The sequence below is a fragment of the Chelonia mydas genome, chromosome 9 (assembly GCF_015237465.2).
Source record: "Chelonia mydas isolate rCheMyd1 chromosome 9, rCheMyd1.pri.v2, whole genome shotgun sequence".
NCBI classification, from domain to species: domain Eukaryota; kingdom Metazoa; phylum Chordata; order Testudines; family Cheloniidae; genus Chelonia; species Chelonia mydas.
In genome coordinates this window covers 15,990,574-16,003,786 of record NC_057855.1, presented here as the reverse complement: position 1 = coordinate 16,003,786, position 13,213 = coordinate 15,990,574, and the positions used below count along the sequence as shown (strand labels likewise).

General features: G+C 42.3%; 1 protein-coding gene across 34 annotated transcripts in view; it reads right to left on the bottom strand.

Moving 5' to 3' along the window:
- TNIK (TRAF2 and NCK interacting kinase) overlaps positions 1-13,213 on the bottom strand; it is a 299,590-nt gene that overhangs the window by 19,401 nt on the left and 266,976 nt on the right. For 17 of the 34 annotated variants that reach the window (XM_043521888.1, XM_043521874.1, XM_043521880.1 and 14 more), the window contains 3 exons: positions 12,480-12,664; positions 8,206-8,332; positions 4,301-4,465 (listed from right to left, as the gene is read on the bottom strand). In XM_043521888.1, the coding sequence (XP_043377823.1) occupies positions 4,301-4,465; positions 8,206-8,332; positions 12,480-12,664 (477 nt within the window). The remainder of the gene's footprint in view (positions 1-4,300; positions 4,466-8,205; positions 8,333-12,479; positions 12,665-13,213) is intronic. The other 17 variants (XM_043521876.1, XM_043521878.1, XM_043521891.1 and 14 more) reach the window with 3 other exon arrangements.

Here is a 13,213-nt window from a genome sequence, read left to right as displayed (position 1 = left end):
AAAATTAAAAGTGAGAAGGCCCCAGAGGTAATTTCTTAGCTAATAAAACTAAACCTGAACATATCATAGCTGATGACAAAGCTGAGATTTTGCGATAGGAAACTGAGAAAGTTCTCCCATCACATTGCTCTCTTTTTAAACTCATGTTTTGTTAGTGCAGAAAAACGAGGCGAAGACCTTCTCCTGAACAAAATGAAATTCTTATCATAAGACTCATGATGGCAAGTTTTCTTCCCCATACTTGAGCAGCTTATTCTTCTATCATCTTATTTGCCCAGGATATGCTATATTTATGACTTATATTAAATGCTGTTACAATAGCAAGAATCAAATGTTTCCACAAGAGAAGAAACATCATTCTCATTTTTCCTCCTTAGCACAGATTTCTTTTAAGCCACTAAAGGCCAAAATCAAATCTGCTATCGCTGTACAAAGCCAGAGCTAAAACTGCACTGAGTAATTGCATATCACTCTGACTATAAGAAGATAAGCATACACTTTTATAAAGGTAGTTCTCTCAAAGGTAAGCATAATCTTACACTGCTCTCAAAATGCTACTTGGGTTTCAAGCAAAGATCTCTCAAGGAACAGATTAACCTAATAAGTTTAAGAGCAAATATGTTGTTGAAAAGAGCTCTCCTGAGTTTTTCATGATTCAGTTATTTGGCTTCCAAAATCTCCCTGTGAAGGTTTGGTGAATGAAGGTCTTCTTAAAGTCAAACTCATGGAACACTCTGAAAGGCATTTGATTTAGAAACAATTCTGCTATGTCAGATTCTCCCTATTCTTCTCTGCTCTTTATCAGCAAGGATAGTTTATAAAAATATAAAGGCGGTCTTTATTATTAAAGCGGAAGGACTGGGAGCCAGGAGATCATGGTTCTAATTCTGGCTCTGAACTTTGGCACATTGCATAATCTCAGGCAAGTCACTTATACTCTGTGTCCCAGAATGCCTTTGGGGGATCAGAATAGTGACCACAACTACCTCACAGAGGAATTGTGAATCTTCTCTTATTCAACACACTTCAGACAAACAAAGTTTGAGGATGGAAAATGCCATAAAAGCGCAAAGTAATATCACAATGAACAAAAATCCAGTTTGAATAAACAGTTCATCCACCACAAGAATTATCAGTGGACTGGGAGGGCTGATCGAAGGAAATTTGAAAAAAGCTTTATGAATAAACTTTTCAAAAGCACTTAAGTGACTTTGGAGCCAAAGTCCCATTGACAGTCAATGGGAGTTAGGGACTTTGTAAACTGTACCCCCTTATGTAAAGCCTGGCTAAAGTATGATTAAGGAACTATTTTAACAGCCTATAAATATTTGAAGGGTTTCAACACCAAGATGGCAAAGGGATCATTTAGGATGGTACAGGGAGATATAACTAGGGCTAAGGGGATTACATTTAGAAACAGAAAATGTAGGCCTAATATCAGGAGAAACTTCCTGACAAGAAGATGTACTGTAGGGCATGTGGAATAGCCGCCAAGGAAAGTAGAAACAGCCTCATTGCTTAAGACTTAACATTAACTAGAGAAAACACTAGAAACTGTACCTTTGGGCACATTCCTGCACTGGCAGGGAGATGGTTCAGATGAGCTAGCATTTGTTTTCAGTGCCCACCTTCCATGATTCTCCTGTTGTTTTCCCCCTACCTTTCTCTCCTATTCATAATCTTCTGTGACATCACTGTTGTCTCCATAACAACAGAATGTGATGTCAAAAATAAAGAATAATTAATTCCCATGCAGAGAATTAACAGCCTGAGATGAACTCTGCAAAAAACAGATCATACTTTCATGCAAATGTATTAGCAAAATATAACCCATAGATACACACACAGGCACAATTTTTGGTGTGTGAGATAAATATACACAAGCAGAATTGTTTCTACATAAGATGTCTTTTTCAAAATTTTCCGTGAAGCATCAGCAACTCTAGAAGGGAAAATTTAATATTTACAGGGATTCTTTTTCCAACTAAGGATAAGGCACTTTCAAATACATGATTTACAATGGATGAAATCCTCCATTCTGATGCGTCAAGCTTTTTCTTTCTTTGCTCAGACTCAGCTATTCTCCATATAAGACGCTGGCATTTTAATAACTTTCAAATCTGTTATTTAAATATTAAGACCTCATCTTCCTGCAGGTCCCGTTCAACCGTTTATAAACCTCTGTCTCAGCTTCCCAAGCTGCAGTATGAGATAATACTAGTTCTCTTCCAATCTGTTTAGCCCTGACATATCATGGCTGGTTCTGCCGAACTATACAGATGGAGTAATCACTATCTGTCAGTTCCGTAGCCTTGGTTCAAACCCACTCTTGATTAAAGTGACCAAACTAAAAAAATACAAGAAAACTGATTTTTAATAGACATACCCAAAGGATTCACTTTAAAACAAGCTTGGGTCACCTTACTCCCTTTCTACACAACACAGGTACATGCCACAATACTCATATAATCTTTGACATTAGTCAGCATGGCTGACACTGTTTCACAAGGGATGAACATGTAATCTGAGTCTGCCGCAGGGCAGTTAGAATACATGTGTGATGGTGAAGTTATGCAGAAAAAATTATTTCTCTGCAGGAATAGACTGCAACCCTTAGACGACTTCTTCCCACAGCCCTCTCACTAAAGGAGAAATTCATTCTGCCCACACAGAGTATTCCACCCCCACAAAACAGGGCCAGGGCAAAGTGCTACCACATAGTTCTTCCACAGATACTCTTCCAGCCAGTGGGTCTGTATAGCAGCTGCAGCCCCACCATGTCATCTGTATGAGGCGCCCGGGGCCACTGGATCTTTATAAATGTGACTCTGAAGCCCTTTCCCAGTGTGGCCTTCTGCACATATACAAGGCCAGCATGGGGATCTTTGCCCTGCTGCATAGGGGTATGTAGGCAGCCCTGCATGAACTCATAGACAACACAAACACCATGAAGCCCTTATGCAGGGCTTAAGTACGTACACACTTGCTCTGGGGTGAGTTTCATCCTCCATTCCAAACTTCCATGCAACAAGATATCTATACAGATTCCTGCTATGATGGAGGTTTCTGATAGCAGTACCGTGAGTCATTCAGGAGTCTGAACTGAAGCCAAAACTCTCATCTTACACCCACCCTCAGCTTGTCCAGCCCCAGAAATTCTATTTTTGAAACTTACAGGGTTTTTTTGGTGCATACACTATAAATGTATGTATTTAAACACAATCCCTTCATATTGTGTCTCCATTTTTAAGAACAGTCTGAGAATGACCCCAGAAATATTTGCTTTTATAAACAACTGACTCCCTCTTGTCCTTAGAAGGAAACAGATAAAACCTTTAGGCCAAAACATGTACCATAGATCCTTACATTTTAGAAGGAATGGGATCCTTTATTTCAAGAAGATTTTTAATTTATTATTATTAAAAGGCATCCTTAAAACAGCCGGATAATCTAAAGTGAAGAGAATAAGATGATAGATAATTTAATCTATGTCCTACACAACAAAATAAAAGGTTTATTTCTTATTGGACATTCACCCACAGATTTTACTGAATACTGGGTGATGTGGGCTTGCATCTGAGAGCAGAATTTGGCCCAAAGGAAAGTGTGTATGATATATAGCAAGTGACAGTGAACAGCAGGCTTTGATTCACTCTGTTTATATGGAAGAACTTGAGTTTGTTAGGATTTTTGTATCCTATGCAGAACACCCCCCATCCCACACACACACATTTAACCACTTCACTGCCAAGCAGCTGGTATCAGAGTCACTTCACCCTGAATGGAAACACCCACAACCTGAAAGGTGTGCTACATTTTTGGCCTAAAGAACTTCACAGCATCTTTCTAACTGGTCTTTTAGTTCATCTTACCATTAGAGATGAGCCACAAGGTGGAATCCGGGCCACAGTGGAATCAAGGTAAAATGACTTCAATGCGGCCAAGATTTCAAGCGAAGTTGATAAATTGAGACCCACATCTGGACTTTCACAAACTTCTGGGATGTTTGGTTAAAGCCCAATACCACGAAACATTGACATCAACTGCTGGATTTGAAATGAGCTGTAGTGCAAATTTCCACCATTCAAACATATAACGATATACCTATTACTGAGTGGATTCAATGTTACTTCAACTATGTTCATAATCACAATCATGGACTGAAAACAAAGAGAGAGGAGAGCAGAGATGACTGGAGGAAAACACTGAGAAAGCCCCTTCCTCAGAGGATGTTAATTCTTGTTCAGAGCAATGCGAAGGAAGAGGAATAGCCATGTAACAAAGAGGCCCCACCACCTACTTCAGGCACTGAGTCCATGTCTTGCGCATGCGTGGAGACTCGCCCCAGGGCCTCAGTCGGTGTGCCTGCAGGCGAGTGGCTTTGCTGTACCAGATCAGGGAGATTGATGTGCCCTGCAAAGCCATTGCTGGCTGCATGGCTAGACCGCTTTTTTTCACCAGTGGTCTGCAGAGACACAAGGTACAAGGAAGAGAAGAGGGAAAAAAACAAATAGATGTATTGCAGTAACCCAGGTACCAAAGCAAGCACAGAACAAGAGCCCTCGCTGCCATATTCTCCCCATGCAAATCGGGCAAGCAGCAAAATATAAAACAGGAGAAAGAGAGAATTAATCACAAAGTAACTTCAGAAGCAATTAGCCATGTTACACCAAAAGGAGAAGTCTGATGACAATGATTTTGGATCAACCTTTTTGTAACAAAGTAACCATGGACCAAATTCTCACTTTGGGCATGGAGGTGCAAATCTCCCTTGGCCCAATGGTACACCCAAGTCAGTCTGTGAGAATAGGCCCAGGCCTATTGACTTCCATGAGATCTGGGCTTGTATAGTGAAGGGCAGATCTGGTCCCTCTGCCTTTTAAAAGCAACAGTGATAAGGGGTCTGATTGCAGGATTCCCACAATCGCTAATACAGCTCCAAAAACATGCTTCTGGAGTACAAAACAGCAGTGAACAGCATCAACATTTCCCTTCCACAGAACAACAGATCTATTCTTGTCTTGATATGCTCCCATTAGTGTCAACAAGGGTTACACGCCTCTGTGGAGAGGAGAAAAACCTACTCCAGATACATTTTTAGGTAAGTGCTCTAATCCAAGAAAGTCTTATTTAATTCTCTCCTGTCTTATAGGCCCCCACTGGCCACCAACAAAGCAGATCTAGACTGCACAAGTCACGTGTGATACCTTTTTGGAGAATCAGGAGTCTAGCAGAACTCACAGCCAGGGCACTACAAGTCCAACTAACTGCTACTACTATCATTATTAGAGAAATGCTTGAGCTACTGTACCTGAAAGATTACTGGGGTTGTGATATGTAGCCACAGATGACATAGCCCTGATCCTTGCAGCTGCCAAATTCTCAGGTTAGTCAAGTACCAAAGACAGAGGAAGGAAGAAATGATTTATCTGAAACTTCTTTGGGGCTCATCAATGTTTAGAATTTAAGGTCATTCTCCATTTCTCCATGACATAACTGAGTCTGCCATGTAACTGTCTATATCAGATGCCTTTGCAGACAAGGGCCCTGTTTCTTTCAAACAAGTAATGACCCTCTCTAGCATGTGTTTTTCCCATGCAGATGGGTATTGTTCTGGAAGTTCTCCCCTTATTGCTATTTTTATTAGCAATCACACCTGCAGCATATCAATTTCTGTAGCTAAGGAGATATGTCCATCTGAAGTGTGGGTGTGTCCCTCAAAACACAATCTGACTAGGGTAACAAGTGCTGCTGCTAAGTGCGGTAGCCGTTTGCTTTATGCAGTGTTGTTGCAGCTGTGTTGGTCCCAGGGTATTAGAGAGACAAGGTGGGTGAGGTAATATCTTCTATTGGACCAACTTCTGTTGGTGAGAGAGACAAGCTTTCAAGCTATACAGAGCTCTTCTTCAGGTCTGGGAAAAATACTAACAATGTCACAGCTCAATACAAGATTGAACAGATAGTTTAGCATAAGTAGTTAGCTTATGGGGTAAGAGACATGTCCTCTGATGACTGAACATCTTTCACCTTAAAGCTGTGCACTGTCCTTGTGCATGGAAGAGGGCAGAAAAGCCCTGACCATAGAAGTCAACAAGAGTCTTTCCATTGACTTCTTTGGGCTTTGGATAAGGTCCTAAGAGAACAACGGAAAATTTGCATATGACACTATATTTTCTATTGCCAGTTAGATTTTTCAGCTGCCTGTTAGTTTTAAAGTCCTTATCTGACACCAGTGCTCTCATCTGGTATGGTTTGCGCAGAGCAAGTTTTACAGTAGCAATGCTTAATACTAGCATTTCAAAAGTGGCTGAATAATCATGGCCATCGCTTGTACTTGTATTCAATTTAATTAACTTCACTGGCATGACAAGGTGGACGAGTATCACTATGCTTCAAGAATCTCTGTACAAACCAGGCTGAAGGGCAGGAATGGATTAGATGGGTTTTATACGGTGTGCTCATTTTGCATCAAATCCATTTCTGATTCTGTGGCAGGATGAAGTTCAAGTTGTGAGGCTTTTTCTGCTGTCTCCTTTCTTTCTTCTAGAGTTACGTGGGATTTCTCTCTCTCGCTTTGGGTCTTAGTGAGAAGTCTTTGGCTATTTCGAAGGTGGGGGGAAATAGCTCTCTCATCTTTCTTTGTATATTCTTCCTGCAAATGGCTACTTCCCGATGACATGTGTTTGGCTGGTGGAGAGTTTGGGACCATAGTGCTGCACTCTCCTCCCCTTCCCTCCCCACATCCCTGTCATGGCCTGGAGTAATATTTTGATGAGGGCAAACAGCTACATTATCAACTGTTGGAGGGCAAGTGCCAGTTCATAGGTCACCTAGGGCTAGCCCTTGGAAAGATGCATTTTTCCCCAAAGGAAAAAAGAATTGATACAGTAATAAATCATCATTCTGCTCTAAGAACACTGGGGACTGTGAGTAGCCACCTTTTCCAATCTACTCTAAAAACAAAGTCCTCCCACACTATGTAAAGTCCAAACTCACATCCCTCCTGGGGTTTGGCTTTATTTCTAAACAATCAGATATCAACGATGAGCTCAAACCTACCCCACAGGCTTGGCAGCTCCTAAGGTTCCTCCCTCACGACTGCCCACCCCACATCCTAGATCCTTTCTGTCTAGGCAGCCACTGTCAACTCCTTTATGTTCAGGCAGGGCAAGGAGTCACTGGCTATACTGACTCAGCAGAATCCACTTACTCCTCCCGCAACAAGCTCAACACCTGCCAACAGAGTGGGGCTTTTCAGGCAAATACCAGCCACCTGTTTCAGGAAAATCTACAGCCTGATAAAGAACCACAACAGAAAAAGAATCTGAGGCTTCTCCATGGGCAATTTTTTTTATGTTCCTTCCACAGTCTTGCTCTTTTATCACAGTGCAGTTGAAATCAAAGTCGTCTTTCTCTAAATCATCCTTGTTTACATACTGCACGCCTCACCAGGACACCCATATGAGAATCAAGCATGGTGGAATAGAAGCCACATAGAATTGAACTGGGGAGATTTGATGAATGTGGTGGACCAAGATTTCAAACTGGAAAAGCCAAAAATGTACCCAAAATATTCTGTGGGATGACCACAGCTTTACTTCAGCAATTCCTTAAAACCAGAAGTCAAGTTTATTGTGGCCTTTGGAGACATGCTTGATGTCCAACCAGGAGGCTTCTCCGCCTTTGCATTCCATCGTCTTCATAAACGCAATCATTGACATTATGTTCTAGGTTTTTTGGTCCTCCTTGTACAGGAGCCAAGATATTGCAATTAGAGTGCTCAGATAAGAAGTTATAATTATACTAAATCAACTGAATGTCTTTGGCAGATGGCTAAGTGGAGGTTGGGACGAGTTGAAAAATGGTGAAGAGAAAGGGAAACTTTGGGCCAGATTCCAATCTCTCTAACAATGGTGTAAATTGAGAACAACCCTTTTGGCTTAGACTTCCTCTGGTTTTACAGCAGAGTAAATTAAATCAAATCCCATCCCCGTCTTCTAGTATTACTATTCACTGCTGTTCGTAGTTGTGAGAATCATTTGTTTGTCATATTTGTTTATACTGCATAATTATATTACTGAGCCATTAATGAGCACAATTTAATCAATCATTTTCTGTTTAGAATACACAGTAGAATTATTTTTCATGCTTACAAAGACAAAACCTCCTGAAGATGTTCCATAGAAATTCTCATCTCTGACTCACCTCCCTTACCATTAAAGTCCCTTCCCTGGAAATAGTGCTAAATGTATCTGCATGGGATGTTTCTAGACCATGGGATGCCACCATTCCTAGGTTGTATGGCTCATTGCTTCCAGGAACTCCTGTTGGTCTGATGATAAAATGGAAAACATTAGTGATGCAAATTTCTGTCATTAATGTAGAAAAATGTATTATTTCTTCTGCATTTTATTTCAAGATAGAATATGACTGGGTGTACTACAAAGGACCTAAGGGTATGTCTACACTGCATGTTAAGCTCTTGGGACCCCATGAGTGGGGAGGGTCCCCAAGCCCAAACGTCAACACAGTAATTTTTAGCCCTGCAGCCCAAACCCCACAAGACCAAGCCAGCCATGCCAGCCACAACAATGCTGGGGGTCTTTTATTCCACTGTAGACATACCCTGTGGGACCTGGGCTTGTGGACTCAGTGTTTCCAAGCCAGTGCTTGAGCATCCACACTACTTGGTAAACCTGGGTTTATGATTGCTGGACCTGGATCTCACAGCCATGCTGACATATGCATACTGCACTATGCAGACCTTCTGACTTGGGGCTGCAGCTTGACCTGCATCCACATCGTAAATGACAAGGCTTGCACCTGAGTCACAGTGGGACTCGGGCTCTGACTCACCCCCCTAGCCAGGTCCTAGGACCCAGGTCTTGAGTGTTTGCTGATCTGGGTGAGACTGATTTGTGTGAACAGAATGGGAACTTGGGCTCAAACCTGAGTCAGAGCCCAGGCTTAGTGTGCAAGGCAGACAATCTTATTACTATTCTGGCACTAAGAGTAAGGATCAGGTTGTGGTGAATTTTCACTGCTTTCTCTTTATAGGGTGTCATTCATTTCTTGCCTATTGTAATCTTGCTCATTCTGTTCTTGTATGCACATGCACCTGATTGTAACAGCAAAGAAAGTCTAACTGTCTACTTGGAGGCTAATGCAAGCAAAGTTTTATGATCAAGCAGTACAAGTGATATTCCTAGAGAGAAAATCCTTCAGTCTTTACAAATACAAGTAAAAGGGCAAGAGACAGAGGTTAGATTCTCTAGTCTGTTAAAGTCACTTTGCATCATGCAATTGGCATAAAGTGGCCAGAGACAGCCAGTGAAGAATTTGCCCTATGTAGAGGGGGGAGCAGAAAAGGCATGTCAGGGACATTCTAGAGGCGGTTTGGTGGAGCAGAGCTCCACCATGCCTGACCCTCCTCTGGCATAAGGTGCCTTGCCTATTGTGTGAATTAAGGGTATATTGCATTCATGCTTTAAACTTGTCTGCATGTAAGATACTGTAGTGGGCATATATATATATAAAGGGCTCCCCCTGCCTACCTCTTTATGGCAGGGGTCTCCAATGCGGTGCCTGCAGGTGCAATGGTGCCCGCTGGGGCAGTTGTGTGCGCCCGCAGGACACTGCACCGCCAAAATGCCGCCGCTGGGCGCGGGCACGGAAGAACCGCCTGCCGAAATGCCACCAAGAAGCGTTGCAGTTTCTCTGCGGCATTTCGGCGGCGACGCTTCTTGCCGCTGCCACTTCTTGGCGCTATTTCGGTGGTGGGGTGTCTGGCGCCCACCACAGTCTTCTGGGAATAGGAGTATGCTATTCCCACAGAAAGGTTGGGGACCACTGCTTTATAGTATTACAAAGTGCTCTCATGACTTGATTGGACAGCAACAAGCCCTGCAAGCCACAATTACTGTTCTCCTGGTATCATCAAAACAAGAAAGGGAAGTACTTTATCATGCTAGAAATACAGTGATAAGGTCTTATAGATATATTATAAACAAAGCACGATAGTTTAAGATGTGTTTTTAATACATATTTAACACATACCATTTTCCCTCATGGTATGCATTAGAATTGGACTAAGTTTATCGTGGTGCTGAGTAAATACAAATATGTCAAACCAGTGGTTGCACTTCATTCTTCATCACATGCAGCCCTGGAGCGCTCATGACTTGATCCTGCATGGTGCTGAGTGCTGTCAACCCTTACTGGTATAGTGGGGCCACACAAAAATACAACTGAATTCAGAGGGCAACGGCAAACCAAGCAAGGATTAAGCAGGACTGTCTATATTACAAAACATGTCAACAGCTGTTATGAAGTTGTTGATGAGTCCTACAACTTCGCATTGAGAATGCTTTCCTTGGGTGTTTTCAATCAGCTCAGAGCAATCTGTTTTTAAATGCGTTATTCAGGTGCACACCTCCTTCTCAATGGCTACTGTTGCCAAACAGGCCACTTTGGGCAGTGCCCATAAAAACATGCGTGCACCAATGCACATGCAATGTCCCACCTTTTGTCCACAGAACATTGCTTATGTCATGCGTGTGCACCCATTTGTGCCCAAAGCCTGTAAGTGTGCCCGAATGTTTATTGGCACATGTGTTCTTGATGTTTAGATTCTGAATCACATTCACAACTGGTATCAGCAGGTGCAAATGGAGTTATCCCAGCTGTGAATTTGATGCCTTACCTATAATTTGCCCTGTCATGTATATGGCAATCACTTTGGGAACATCTTCACTGCAGTTAACTCACGCTCTTATTCGGGTGTTGCCCCTAATCTCCCTCCCAAGTCTGGCAGTGCTGTAAGCCTGGTTGGGTTGTGGGTTAGAGTTTGGGTGCCACTTTCACTTGGGCTGCTAACTCACCCATTACGGATATAGATTAAATCCCTTGAGTGCTGATAGTCCCTAATACTTTCCCACAATTCCCCCTCTCACCCTGTGTGCCCAGGAGAGACAAGTTCTCCCACAATTCATTGGGAAAGAATCATAGAGCGCTCACCTTACTGCAGCACAAAAACCATGATATACACCCCCAGAAGTCCTAGTAACACACTCACAGCATGAGTGAGGACACAGTAACTCAAGTGTGGCTTTGCAGTGTGGCTACTCAGACCTGGGTTAGACTAACCTGGGGATCCCGATCACCTGCGTTAACTCTGCAGCAAAGACATACTTTTTGGGACTACTGGTAACATCCTGTGCTAATCTCATAACAACTGCAATACCCAAGTACAACGAGTGACTTGCAAAGAAGTCACAACCTTAATGCTGTAGTACATGGATTTTAAGTCTGTAACTCCCCCCTGTTTATTTCATTCTTCCCATGCCAGTGATGGTCTATGGTTAAGCCAGTGAACTGGGTCCCAGGAGAGCTGTGTTCTAATTCTGCCTCTACCACAGGATTCTTGCTTGACCTTGCACTCATCACTGAAGCCCAGATCCTCAGGTAGTTGAAATCAGCATAGCTCCAGTGAAGTCAATTTACGCTAGCTGAGGATCTGGCCCTTCCTCTTTTTGTGCCTCAAATCCCCATTTGTTAAAAAGGATTCAGAATACTTTGCTATCTCAGAGGGGGGTTGTGCAGATAAATTCATAAATCGTTGTGAGGGGCTCAGATACTATGATCAGGGCCACAGAATAGCTGATAAAGATCAAATGAGAATTGAGGGAGTGCCACGCCTCAGAGGGGGCACTCAACATAGTTGAGGATTGGGCCCTCAAGCATTGTCTGTTGTGGTTTTGGAAGATGAAAAGCACGCACAGTTACTATAGCAACTACAGTAGGCCTGATCTGGCTCTCACTGAACTCAGTGGGAGTTTTGCTGCTGAGTTCAATGGGAGTAAGATCAGGCCCATTAATTTTAGGGCAATGCTGAGAGTTTGATCTCTCCCAGTAAATAACTTTCCAATCGGCCTTATGAAATGACTGATTTTCAGAGTCAATGAATCATCCCAAGTTGTGACTGAGCTCCTAGGACCAGTCACTGAATTCAGAAGGATGGAATATTGGCACCACCACACCAGAAGCAATAGGAATAGGAAGGTCAGTGCAATATTACATGGTTCTCAAACTCTTCCACAATGCAGACCACATCTGCAGAGAGTGTCCTATGGTCCTCTCTCTTTCCATTCATGACTGCACTGTGGCAACTATAATGACTGCAATTGCATGGAAAGTAAAATCAATGAAGTATTGATGCATTTTTAACTTAAAATTCTCGGTGAAGAGCCTAGACAGTGAAGCACATGGCAGTAAGAAGGAGGTGCTAGCCCATGTGACCTGCTAACTCTCCAAAGACTACCAACTCTCTTTCTACCGAAGACTACCAGCAGGCCAGTGGACTGTCAGTGGCCCATGGACCAGTTTGGGAACAGTTGTACATCAAGGTAAAATTATAATTTCTTGAGAAGAAAAACATTTTGCAATTTCACAGCCTCGCCCTCAAATAATTGGTCTCTTACATAAGTCTTGGGATGTCACTGACAGGCACTGTCCCATCGTGCGTTTCACTTTCACCATCCTCCTCTTCCTCTTCACTGCTTTCCGATTCCTCGCTGGAGGAAGAGTAGTCAGTCACCTTTTTCAGAGGGCGATTGGTCTCTTCGATACGCAGTTCCCTCAACTCTTTGGCTAATGCAGTCAGGTCCTAAGGGGAGGCAAAAAAAATGAAAAGCCAACGTGAATTGTATTTAAAGCAAGAAAAGTGTCACACACATCTCTTCGAAAGCCAATGCTACAAGCACAAGCAACAAGATATAGCAAAACAGAATTATTACAAACATCAAACAAACATAACACAATGTTTGTAGCGTGTAGCATTTATTAAACAAAATGAAACTGATTTTATGCTTGTTGAAAATCAATAGCCAACCTATTTTTTAATATCTTTGTGTGTGTGTGCGTGTGTGTGTGTGTGTGTATAAACACATATATATATATATACATGTAAAAATTATATTTGTTGAAAAGGTGAAGTTCAGTCACCATCATAGTAAACTGGAAAATAATGTTATTTCAAAGATAGAGCGCTGCAGGAGAAATTCTCCAAACCTGTCTTCTTCTAAGCCTTTCAAAGACACACCATAATGGTATTTGCTCTGTTATAAATGCCATTAGAAAGAAAGCAATGGCTGCATTTCCGACAGAATGGTGCAATCCCCAAGGCAAGATCTGTTTCAATTATCAGTCTGAGCTG